Consider the following 13358-nt stretch of genomic DNA (forward strand, 5'->3'; position numbering starts at 1 on the left):
GTGAGAGTGAGGGAGGAGAGGATGGGGCAGAGGTCAGAGAGAAGGGAAGACACCCCCGGCCAGCTCCCAGGATGGAGACGTGGCCATGGGCCAGGGAACACAGGTGGCCTCTGGCAGCTGGAGAAGGTGAGGTAGTAAATGACCTCCAAGTTCCTCCGGAGGGAACACACACCTTGGCTGAGCCCAGTGATGCTGGTTTCCGATTCCTGACCTCCAATTTGTCAGATAATAAATTCATTTTATCAGAAGCCACTAAACACGAGCTGATCTGCCATGCTAGCAGTGAGAGGGACACGCCACTGTACAGAGCCCTACCACCTGAGCAGGGCTGCTAATTTCACAGGTGAACTCGAGGAGAAGATTGGGTGCAGAGGAGGAACAGGGATGGGGGTCGCAGGGCCACCTCACCGGAGCACGTGCAGAAGGGAAGGCAGGTGGTTGGGCCCAGTTACAGGTGGATCATGGAAGAAACACAGCCCAGGAGGCAGCAGCCACCCAAATCCACTGTGGGCTGGACCTGGCCACCAGTGCATAGGCTCCAAAAACTCAGTTTTTAACCAAAGGGATACTTTTGCAATTAATCACTCTTTCTTGCTGCATTTTTATCATCAAATAAAAAAGTGGTTGAATGCAAAGCCACGGTAATGTAAATCAGCAGTTGAAAATTCAAATGCAGGCTTCACAGGGGGAATTTATCTGCCTCTTCCAACACTTTCAATTTTGAATGAATGGAGTCAAGGGATTAAAACAGTGAAGGAATTAGACACCGGCATTGGAGGAACAGGAAGACAAAGACAGTTTTAGCTCTGATATAACCATGTCATGTGGCTTCTATTCTGCTGATAGTAAAAAATTTTTAAGCAGGGGGATTTTCACTATTGATATCTAAAGCTTCATAATGCATCTTATTATGAGATATTCTGATGCCCTTTAAAATAATCACCTGAATTCTCTTGTTTTCCCCTACGAAACAGATAAAAGAGTAAAGTGTGGAAAGAAGACTCATATTCTTTGGCTCCTGCAGAGACCACCTGTAGTTTCCCATCTTCCCTTGGCCCCCCGAGGGCTCCAGGCTATCTGAGGACCCTGGGCTGGGCACTGGAGAATCCAGCTGCAGAAGCCACCCCCAATGCTCTGCCCTACCTGGTTGTGGGGCTCCATTGTGCACAGATTTCAAGAGATGGACAATCTGTGGCTGAAGATCTCCGATCTTGGGGAGGGACTCGGCAGCCAGGATGAAGGCGGGGGATGGCACTATGCGCTCCAGCTCGGCAGGGTCTGCGTTCTTGGCTTGTAAGATGAAAGGCACCACCCCACTCTGCTTCAGGTTACTTGCTGGCCCATCCACGGAGTCCGAGGACCGCCCAGCCACCAGCAGCACGAGGAACTGCAGCACTCCATCCTCGATGCGGCTGCCCGCAGACTTGACGAAGATGTACCTCTGGGCATAGTCGAGGGCGTAGCCCAGGTTGAGGGCTCTGCCTGTCTTGATCTTCATCCTCTTCACGACATTCAGGATGTCGGGCTTGTTTGGATGCTCATTGAAGCGAGACTCCACCTTGACGTTATCACTGAACTGAGCCACTGCAATCCGGGTCCCCTCTGGCTTCACATTAAGCTCCTCGATGATCTTGTAGAGAAAGTCGCGGACAACAGGGAACTGACCCACGAGGTTGGCTGAGCCATCAAAGAGGAACAGAATGTCTCTCTTGCTCTCTGCAAGGGAAGTAGATCAGGATGCAGTGAGGAAAGCAATCCTGGCAGTGTCACACCACCAGCGTTTAACTGTGGGCCCGTGAGACTCCCCTGAGGGTCACTGTACCAGCAGGAGAAGAGAACACCTGCACCACTCGTCAAGAAAGGTGCTATTCTTTTGCACATTTGCAAAAGAAAAAAACTAGGCTGGTCTACTCAACCCCACATAGATTCCTCCTCAAAGCCCTGAAAACCCTCTTCTGCCTCAGTGGGCCTGCAGGAGAACAGAACCATTTCACACTGTCACCAATGAAACTACAGGAAAGGTGGTCCTCACTGTACTTTTGCTACAACTTGCCCTGTCTGTGACAGAGGATCCCCTGTTTGCACCACAGGTCCCTGGGTGGCCATGTACCTGCTCTAACTGGATTGTCTTTTCAATGTCTTGGGGTTTATGGGATAGTTAATAGCTAAATAGCGCTGGTCGTTCCTGAGTGGGTCAGGTCTCTGCCAGTGCTTTCCAAGCGCTATCACTGGGCCTTGGGAAATATGAATGACAGCCCACAGGAGGCTACACCACATCACATAAATACTGTGTCCAGTTCAAACAGCCCTTGGTTCTGTTTAGACTGGGTCTCCAGTGGTTTGATCTTGCACGCAGCTCTGTGATGTCAGCAGGCTGGTGGGTCAAACATGTGCAGTCTCACTGCCACGACAATTTGCAATAATACACAATGATGCAGATTTCCTCTGGGAAGCCTTCTAGTGAGCCAAGGTACATGGATGACTTTTTGGATCTAGCAGAGTCTGAACACACAGATACCATATAGAAAAAAAAACAATTTCAATTTTTAAATGTCAAGGCATGCCCCATGCTCATGTAGGGTCTCTCTCTTTTCTCTCTCCCCTCCCTCCCTGCTACCCTTCCTCCCAGTCTGCCACCTGGATTTTCACTCCAGAATCTTCCTAGGCTTTTGGAGGGGGTGCTTCTGAATTAAGACTGAAAGGCATGGACAGAACTTTCATTAACTGTCCTCCTAAACTGGCTGGTACAGTGTCCTAAACCCCATTCCAAACATTTCAACCAAAGTGGGCCAATGTCTTTCTGGAGCTCACAACGCTCCGAGTTCAGATTGTCCATGATCTTGCCCGGCCAGGGAGGCATGTGAGGAGGGCGGGGCCGCGCCGGTGGGGAAGGGGTTTACCTGGTTGCGTGAGGGGGACTTCCTCCACACCTCCGCTAACATATGTGGTAAGGGGTTGGATCAGCTGCTGAGGCAAAGCTGGCAGGGAGCTGAAATCGTCCATGAGGTACACCAGGCTGGGGTTAAAAGCAATGTGCTCAAGCTGGGCCTTATTCGCCTGGCTGACCCCCACACAAAAGGTCAGGACGCCTCCACGCGCCAGGGCGTTGGCAGCTTGCAAATAAGAGTCATCAGACTGCCCAGCCGTGAGCAGGAGCAGGAGCTGCGGCACGTGTTCACGGATCCTGCTGCCGCCAGCCTCGGTGAAGTGGTTGGCATGCACATAGCTCAGGGCCGAGCCTGTGTTCAGGCCCGAGCCTCCCTTGAGCTGCAGCTGCCCCAGGTGAGCAAGCAAATCTGACTTGGTCTGGTATGTGTCTAGCGAGAACTCGGTCACGGGAGTGTCACTATATTGCACTACACCCACGCGAATATTGTCACTTCCAACATCAAGGCTGTTAACTAGGTTCATGACAAAGTCGCGCACATAAGGGAAATTGGCTTTTCCAACGTTGACCGATCCATCCAAAAGGAAGATGAGATCCCTTTTGTTTACGCGAACTGCGGTGAAGCACAGAAAACAAAGTGAGACATACACAACACGAAGGCTCTCCATGTGTGCCTGTCGAGTACACACATGCCAACGTTTAGCACACAGAGGACGTCAGCGTGGCGAAGCATGCCCCTCTCAGAGAAGATGGCAGGTGGCTGTGTACTTCCCTCTAGCGGAGGCTGGAGTTGGTGAGGCACACTGACAGCCAAGTGTACATAACCAAGTGGACTCACAGACACAGGGCCAGAGTAGAATGCTGGCAACCACAAAGTCATCAGAATCCCGGAAACAGAACGTTTCTTCCCTGGAAATGAGTTCTACAAGGGTCTGGCTGCTGCATGTCTCATCTTATGTGTGCAGGCCTGGGTCCTCGGGGCTCACCTCTGGGCTCCTACAGGGAGATCCCCATGGAAGCTCAGGAGCAGGTAGCTCATGTAACCTGAGGAGGTGGGTTCCTAAGCTAGCAAACAACCAAAGCCTTTCTCATGATTTGTCATTCTCCACTGAGCCCTCTCCTGCCAGGGAGTCCCAGTGGCACTGGACAGCAATCCAGCCACATGCCCCCAGGTAGTTCCTCCCAAAAAAACGACAGGATCATGGGCCACCAGGAAAATACTTGTCTGAAGTTATACACATGATCAATTAAAAGCCACATTCTTAAATGAGAGCCCCATAGACCCACCAAATCTGTGAGTCCCACATCTGTAGATTCAACCAATCTCAGATCAAAAATATTTGGAAACAATTATGTCTGTATTGAGCAAAGTATGGATTGTTTTTCTTGCCATTCTTTCCTGAACAATAAAGTAGAACAGGTATTTACACAGCATTTACATTATGTGCAGTGCTGTAAGTAATCTAGAGAGAACACAAAGTACCGGGAGTATGGCATAGATTATATGCAAACGCTGCACATTTGACATCTGAGGATTTGGGTATCTGCCCAGCCCTCGTGGATACTGAGAGAGGATTGCTTTTCTCCAACAGACTTCACATGTATATTTTCCCATTTACCCCCAATGCCTCACTATAATTTAAACTAATATGATTCCATGTTCATCAAGCTGAACGTTGGCTATAAAAGAGTGGATCAGGAGTGTTGGGAATACAGAGAGAGAGGTATTGGGGACTTCTGGAGCTGGGGGGTCTGGAGGGGAAGCAGGCACCCATGAAGCAGGGGTCATGCACCCAGCACCCTGTAGTGGAAAGGCTGGGAGGTGGGAGAGCTGGCTCCCAAGATGTTCATCTTCTCTTTATGAAATCAGAGGACTGCATAGGCCCAATCCATGGGCTCAAAGGCCTTTATGTTGTCTTTTGAAACAATTGCACTGAGGATCATGTTAATTGGGAGGTTCGAGGACCCGTGGGGTCTGGTCTTCACACCCACCCACTCAGCATGCTTTCCCAGCAGAGGGAGCCCTGAGAAGTGAGAGGAGAGAGGGTGAGAAGATGAGGCCGCTGCATCCCCTGGGGTCAGCACGGTCAGTCAGGAAAGGAGGCACCCAGGCTCCCCCTTGGTGGAGGGGGACAGGAGGCTGGTCACCAGTAGGAAGGGAAGGACACTAGGCCCCAGACCTGAGACGTGACTTCCTTGGCCAGAAGCCACACAAACAGGTGGCCCTGGCCCTGAAGTTTAGGTTACACAAGCGGATTGTTCAACATCGTAAACCCTACCGTCCTCAACCCAGGGGAAAAGGAAGTCTAAATAAATCTCATTGGCTACGGTTGTTTTCACCATGGAATAAGCGTCTCTCAGCTAAACACCCACAACGCCATTTCTCTCCAGGGCTCTGCCTGCAGCGACCCTGCGACACGTCTGAGCGCGGCCACCATACCTTCAGTGGTTCCAGAGAGGGTCCGCAGAGGCGCCAGCAGGCTTGGCAGCACACCCTGCAAAGAGGTTACCCGGAACTCAGCGGGCTTGAACACCAGGGAGGAGTCGAAGGCGATCTCTTCCAGCTCCGCTGGGTCGGCAGCCTGGTTCCCGATGGCGAACGCCATGATGCTGCTCCTCTTCAGCTCCTGGGCCGGCTGGCTGACCTCATCTAGGGACTTACCACCTGTGATCAGCACCAGGAGCTTGGGAACCCCCTCTGTGGCCCGGTAGCCGGCCGAGCTGATGAACAGGTTGTTGCGAACAAAGTCCAGAGCAGAGCCCGTGTTCAGGGCTGGGCCGTCCAGGGGCTTCATCTTCCTCACGGCCGCAATGACTTCCCTTTTGGTGGGGTGGCTATTGAAGTAAAACTCGGGCCTCACAGTGTCTGCGTACTGAGCCACTGCCACTTGGATGAGATCCTGTCCGATTTCCAGCCTCTGGAGGACCTTGGCAATGAAGTCTCGGATGGCATTGAAGTTGGCCAGGCCCAGCTTGGAAGAGCCATCCAACAGGAAGACTATGTCCCTCTTGTTGACCTCGATGACTGTAGGCAGCAACATGGAGAGGTGAGTGGAGCAGCCTCACCAAGCACACCTAACAACGACTCTCTACAAACACCTCCACCTACCTAGGACGCTCCCCATCGGCTCTGGCCAATGTGACGTCAGGGAACACCTCAGGAGGAATGTGTCCACACACACGCGTCAGCTACATCAGCTTCCTACCGGGTAGCAGGCTGGCTCCCCTCCCACCCTGCTACTCCTAATCATTTTACAAAATAATTGCACAAAAACAAATTTAGGTTCAGTAAACACCTGCTTAGCCACTGAGAGGACAGTCAGTTCTCTTCTGCCACAAATATCTAATTTGGCCAGAATAAAGCCAGAGCTTGAAGAAACAACTTGCGTCTGCTCAGAGAGCCCTCTGGATCACAGTCTTAATTTCAAAATCACACATGACCAACTGTGAAAGCTCTATGAAAATAAACATCTTCAGTCTCTCTAGCTCTCTACTCCAGGACTCCTTTTTTTTCAGGGAAAAAAAAATGACTTGACATCATAAAACCTAAAAAGGGAAATGAATACCAATGCCAGCAAGTGCCACAGAAGTTTCCACTTAGGAGACCTGGGTGGCAGAGGTCTGGAGTGACATCTTAAGACCATGGTAACTCAAAGACCAACCACAAATCAAGACACCTCCACGTGACCCCTGCCTGTGAACTCTGGTCCAGCTGCTGTTTCAGAATGAGTACAACCTGCTCCCCTGGCAAAGGACTCTCTTAGACCTCAGGGACCACGCCAGGAGCCTGGTGGGTGCCCAAGATGGGCAAGGGTGCCACTGGTGGGACCTGATGGGGGGTGTCTGCCAAAGGGCCCCCGTCACTCCCCCCCCTCGGACAGCTTGTGTGGGAGGTGGATTCTGTGACACGCAGCGGAGGAAAGGTCTGGGAGGAAGGTGATGCTGTGCGTTAAACACAGCTCATTCCCGGGTGTGAGGACTACATGCCAGGACCGTGGTGGCCAGAGTCAGAACGGTTGGCACATGTTAAGGAATGGTTTTAGGACAGCCACACCTCATTGGCCCCAGAAAGGGGGACACTTGGGGCACCAATGACTTATGCAGTCACTCAGCTGCCCTCAGGCATAAATGTGCGGGACAACATGTCACCGCTCCTCACTGACCTGTCATGGTCATGAGCAGCCACTGGGGGCCTGCTGTTTCCCTTCAGGGTAGAACCTGCTAGCTCCCTGAGCGGCTCCTCTGGTTCTGGTTTGAAATATCTTTGCAGATAAACCTGGATGGGTAGCTATCTAGTGGAGTTCTCATGCCCTGAACCATCGGGGGTGCTGTAGGTGACACACACATACATACGCAGTCCCCATGGGATGCCCACTTCTGTTGTCACGTGCATTGATCACGTCTATCACATACAGCAGGTAAATGGACAAGTCTTCATGACAGCTATCAGCCGGGAGGTGCCTCCCTGCAGCTAGTGGCCCCAGTTACTGTTATTCTTCATAAGTGACAGCAGTGGCACAACATGCAGGACGGGGGAGTGAAGTCTCACCCTCATCTTAAGTGTGGTACGAATTTGAACACCTCCTTCCACAGTGTCACTCGACATCCCACCAATGGGCCTGTGGGAAGGACAGATGTCCGGACGTGGCAGACCAGGAACCCAGAGAGCTGAGAATTGTCTTTGGGAACTCAAATGCACGCGGGGACTCTTGATTCTGTGCCAAAAGTCCCCTTCCCTGAGCAAGAGGCCACTGAGGTTTGACTTGTGTCCGAGGCCCTGGGAACTCAACGCCTGGACCTCTGCCTAGCCAGCCACACCGAAAAATACCCATGGCTCCAAGACTGGCTGCATTCCTGCCTGGGTTTCCTGGCTCAGCCACGAGCCCCCAGCCCCCACAGAATCAGGTAGCTCCTCCAGGTTGGTCGGTTGCTTGCTTTTCTGTGAGATGAAAGGGCTGTTCATGGACTTCCTCAGGCCCATCATACAGACCGGGATTCTCACGCCTGCCTCATTGGAAGCCACGTCATGGATGCCTCAGTGTCTCCTTCTGCCTGACCTGAAATGCCAGCTCATCGGAGCTGTCCTTGCTCTATGGCCTGGTTCTGCTGGTCTCTTGCCTCCTAGGGAGGTGCACTTGAAGGTCCTGTTAATCAGTCAGCTCTGCTGTTGGATACTGTTCAGCCCTCATCTCCAAGACTGAGCCCGACACCCCCAGGAGGCCTCCTCCCCTGTACCCCAAGAGCCCAGGAGTTGGGGTGTCCTCACTCTTCCAGGTTACTGTGTCCAACAGCCCTCCTGGAGCATCCTACCAGACCACCCTCCCTCCAGCTGCCTTCCTGTCCGTGCTACCCTGACATCCTCAGCAACTCGGAGACACCAGTCACCTGAACACCTCAGGACTTCCAATACAGTGTGTCCTCCTGTCTACACAGCACTGCTTCTAGGGCCACGGCTGGCCTGTGGTCACCAGAGATCACACCACCTCTGCAATCTCACACACCTACACTCTGCCCAGCCTCCGTCCTCCCAGCCCACCAATGCTGCACACGTCTCCTACCGTGCGAGCTCTCAGATCTCTGATGCTCACCCTATCATCCAGCCCTTGCTAACGCACACCTCTCCCCTGCCCCCCTGCGCCCATCTCTGCGGGCTCTCTGATCCACATTTTCCCATCTCCCTGAGAGAGACTCCACCCTGTCCCCCTCTCTTCTCTAGGCATCACCCCAGCAAGATGGCGCTCCTGGAAAAATCCCCCCACAGGGAAGCTTGCACTCCCACCTGGAGCCCCGAAGGCACACGGGCAGCCGGTGCCAGCCTGACCTTCCAACGCTTCCCATTCCCCAGAGGTCATCTCCGACCCCACTCTCTGCTCAGTCCTCCGCCACTGCCTTGTGAGATGTCACCTCAAGTATCACTGAAGGGGGGGAAGCCCCTCGGCCCCCAGCACCCCATCTCCACCTCTAGCAGCCCACCCCATCCTCAGTGGGTCTCCTCCCGCCCCACCACCACACTGCCATTGCTCCCAGGACCCCGTCTCCACCTCTAGCAGCACCTCCCAGGACACTGCCCTCCACCAGGACCGTCCAATGGCTAATCCTGGTCCTCTGGATCACTGTCAGCGTCTCCCTCCCCACGCACACACCCCTTCCTTGACCTGTCACCCACACCCCTGTGTCTCCCGGGTGGCTGACTAGGCCTCCCAGGCCCCTCTGTCACCCAGCTGTCCAGTCGTGATTGGCGGCTGGTCCCCAGGCCTTCCTTCTGCAGCCACGCCCACCTCCTCCCTCTCAGGCTCCTCCTCTGAACCCAGATATGTGTCATCCCCGACTGCCTGGCGCTCACCCCACCCTTGGGGTACCCACAGTGAGGCCGCGGCCTGTGGGAGGTCCTGGGAAGGGGCCCCGCTCCTCTGCGGCAGGGTCAGGCTGCCGGGTGCTTCCACCCGCCCTCCCTCCCCTCCTGGCCTCCTTTCCTTCCTGTGCCCCAGCAGCCACTCCTTTCCCCAGGAAAACCCACCTCGTGCCCCAGCCACACAGGTAAGCAGGGTTTTACCACCACGGTCATCTTGCAGCCTCAGACCTGTGCCTTCACTTTGTCAGCCAACGAGAGCTGTGGAGACGTGTCGCCCCACACAGGAGCGTCTCCGTCCCTGACCGGGACGGCCACCCGAGCCCACCGCCCCTTAGCCTGTCCTCTGCTGAGGCGCTGCAGGGAAATGAGGGCAGGTCTTTTATCCAACGACTCTTCTTAGGAGAGCCTCCCAGGGTGTGGGTGACGCTGGGAAGGGACTGGGGGCTTCTAGAAGGCACTGGGGGCCAGCGTTCCCGTTTGCTGAATGGCATCCGGTTGGCCTGGCCAAGGTCATGAAGTGGATACGTCTAACAAGGGGCTGACACGGGGAAGTCTGGCCTCCGAGGTGTCCCCCATGGTGACCGAATGTACATTTCTTAAATGACTTGGATTTTCTTTAAAATGACTCCAGGTGGCTGTCTTGCCAAACGCCTTCCCTCTGAGTACATATCACAGTCTTGATAAGCACAGGGGAAAATGTCTGAGAAACACTCCACAGGATGGACACTGTGCTGTCCCTTACCTCGTAAGTGCGCTTCTCAATGCCCTGGTACAGAAGGACTTCAGGGACATGGTGCTCCTTTGTCACTTTGTGGAAAAAGACTGCCTATGCACACACCTCTAACGCTGACCTAGGGGTCAATGCTTTCTCAGAGTCGGGTGAAACCTCAGATCCAATCTCAGGATGACCAGGTTGAGAGTAGAGAGTACCATGAGCTCCCAGCTCTCCAAGCACCGTCGCCCTGCCTCCCACTCTAGGAAGACCTTCCCACTCACTGTGGAGGGTCAGCTTCCCCCACGCTGCAGCAGTGGTGACCCTCACTGCGGGAGCCAGCTCCTCGGGGCAGGACAGCACGTGGGTACTTACAGCTCTCCTCCGGGAGTCCCTGGTGCCCACCTTACTTCTATCAAACCGACCCACAACACCTCCCACCCCGCACAGAGGGCCAGAAGAGCATACGTACCTTGTGTGACAATGGTTGGCGGTTGCAGCACTATGTGCCTTTGGGCCACGCCAACAATGTAGGGCAGTAATTGCTCCTGGAGATCCCCAAAGCTACGGAATTCCGGGACAGTAAACACCAAGTTTTCATCGGTAGCTATGTGCTGCAGCTCTGCCCTGGAGGCGGCCTGGGCTCCGAGGCCGAACGAGAACACGCTAGCCTGCTTCAGTGCTACCACCCCGTCACCAATCTCGTCACTAGAGGGCCCGGCACTTATGAGAACCAGCACCTGAGGGACTCCTTCCTCCACTCGGCTGCCCCCTGCCCTGGTGAAGTGGTTCTCCACCAGGAAGTCAAGGGCCTGGCCAATGTTGGCCAGCTCCCCGCCCGCGAACGCCAGGGCCTTCACTGCCTCCAGAACCTGAGCCTTGGAGGAGTAGGTGTCCAAGGAGAACATGGTTCTGGGCTCATCGCTATACTGGACCACCCCCACTCGGATCTGCTGGGGTCCAATTGAGAGTCTCTCAAGGAGATTTATAAGGAAGTCTCGAATGACTGCGAAATGGACACTTCCGGTGTTGTTTGATCCATCAATAAGGAAAATAATGTCAGCAGAGTCTTGTGCTTTAAAAGAAAGAAATGCAAAAAACGTGAAAGCGTTAGAACAAGTGACACATGCATCATTCAGTGTTCTCACATGTTTCTTTGGAAACCCAGAAGAAACACGAAATACAGACAAACAAACCACATGTCAATTAAGGAACGTGAAATTCTCATTGAGTTCTGCATTCTGAATGGATAAGAGGCAACTTCTTGGAACTAGTAGTGTAGAACATGCACAAATTCTCATTTGTGACATCTTTGTAAATTAAATTTCAAAACATCCTATGTACTTTTTGGAGGAAGAAATCTCATTGATATATTCTGGAAATTTCTACTAAATTTGGAGGGAAATGTAATAGCATGGGATTGTGATTACCATCCCTGCAGGAGAAAATTAATGAGTTGAGTCACGAATCCAAAGATGACTTCTCAATTTTTGGTTATTTCTCCTGCCTCCTCCAGGGATAAGGATTTTTATGCGAACCCACAGCCGTAAACAGAATCCCAGTTTCACAACTTTGTGAATCAAACTTCTGGAATGTGAAGTGATTCCTTGAATAACTACTGGTCATTCTCCCCTTAAAATCAAAATGGCGGAGCACCTGCAACCTTGTGGGTCAGAATTCAAATTGCTTTTAGAGTTTTCATTTTAAAATACTCTGATAGACTGGGGGCTTGATTTTCTTGCCCTGAAGCCATTCATCTGTAGGAAACTCAAATGCAGACCTGGAATTGGGCTGGATTTTTACTCACTTATTCTTGCCATTGCCTCTGTATTCAGTCATATAATGCAGAATAATGTTAAGCAGAGTGATATGAAACCAGTCATGACATAATTATCCAACCTTATTTTTATGACATCCTAAACTGATTTCTAGCAGGACCACAAGCATCTGCTAAACCTTACTCAGAATTAGCTCTGGAATCATTTAAAGGATGTAAAAAAGGACTGACCAAGACCCCCTCCTCTCCCCACCATGGTGGCCAGGAGCCTTCCATTCTGCTATGGAGAATGGGGGTCACACAGAAGCACTGAGCAAAAACTGGCTACCAATAGGCCTTCAAATCAGAGCTAAATACTGCAAGATCTCATTTAAAACATACAATCAGGCTGCTTTAAACTAGAGGAAAAGCAAAATTGTTCTAGCAAATGTTTTCTATAACTTGGAAGAGACTTTATGTGTGCATAAATGTTTACATTCTGGAGTTCTAGAAAGCTATATTAGGGATATAATTGTAATATTATATAGAAGACCATTTGTTCTGATCATTTTAATGCCAATGAACACTGTACATTTAAATTTTTTTTCCTTGTGCAGTGGAATTGTTTTTATCCTCACTGTGGAAAAGGATGCAAATCCTGTCTCATAGAACTGAAATGTTCTGCTCTAAAGAAATGATGCTCTACCCAAGCTTGCCCACGGGCCATACCAAAAGTGCCCAACCTGGAACTGCTCCTCTTCCCTACATTCACGAGGGCCTGATAGCACCCTGCAAGTTTATTCTCTGCACAGGTGACTGTGGTAACTTGGAAATACTCCTAAGATACAAGGAGAGGAGAGCTGTTTTGCTATGTATAAAGATCTCGTGTTTTCCATAATTGTTGCACAAAATCATCAAATAAGACTGGGCCTTCGAGCATAAGCTTCCTGAGGGCCCCTGGGCAGGGGCAGAGCCAGGGAGTATGAACCACCTAGCGGGCCACAGAAATGGCTGGGTGGTTGCAAAAAGCAGATGCTCTGCACATCACCTCACAAACTTCCTCAACGTTTCCAGGTTGAAACCCATGGCCCTGCAGGACACCAAAAGAATTGCCACTTACTCAGCACATGGTGGCATTTGAAAGAAAGGTACCTGTGATCGGTATGGCAAATAAAAAAAAAAAATAACACCTAAGTCATAGCATGACACTATTCCTTCTTCATTTATTACTTAGTTGGGTTGCCATTCATAATAGTTTAATAAGAGAAATGATCCCTGGGGGAAAGTAAGTGAAAATTTCTCTCCTAAGAGACTGAACCTCTGCAAAAGCAGGTCATAAAAACGTTGGATAATTTGTCATCACTGAATAAAACCCCATACTCTTACACACATGGTAACGGGACACACAGAGCATGCTTTGTTATCTGGAGAGCCAAAGCCTCAGGCAGACCCAGGAGCCCTGGGCACCACGGAGAGTAAGGTATACCAACAACCAACAGTAACTCCAGGAGAAGTCAGACCTATGGACAATTTGAAAATTCAAGCATGTCTGGTTTTTCGTCTTTGTGGCTCATGGATCCCCACCCCTGATGGCATTTTCTCTGGAAAAGTTTCACAGTCTCCAAGGAAAAATCCCTGGCTCCTTCTGCCC

At 51.7% G+C, this 13358-nt stretch overlaps 1 protein-coding gene across 1 annotated transcript in view; it reads right to left on the minus strand.

Annotated features, from left to right (window-relative positions):
* Window positions 1-13358, minus strand: part of Col6a3 (collagen type VI alpha 3 chain) — a 78332-nt gene that overhangs the window by 43224 nt on the left and 21750 nt on the right. Inside the window, exons 4-7 of the mRNA XM_026395966.2 lie at window positions 10424-11026; window positions 5328-5912; window positions 2901-3500; window positions 1144-1716 (exon numbers count right to left, since the gene is read on the minus strand). Coding sequence (XP_026251751.2) covers window positions 1144-1716; window positions 2901-3500; window positions 5328-5912; window positions 10424-11026 — 2361 coding nt within the window. The remainder of the gene's footprint in view (window positions 1-1143; window positions 1717-2900; window positions 3501-5327; window positions 5913-10423; window positions 11027-13358) is intronic.

The sequence above is a fragment of the Urocitellus parryii genome, chromosome 1, assembly GCF_045843805.1.
Source record: "Urocitellus parryii isolate mUroPar1 chromosome 1, mUroPar1.hap1, whole genome shotgun sequence".
In the NCBI taxonomy this organism is placed as follows: Eukaryota; Metazoa; Chordata; class Mammalia; order Rodentia; family Sciuridae; genus Urocitellus; species Urocitellus parryii.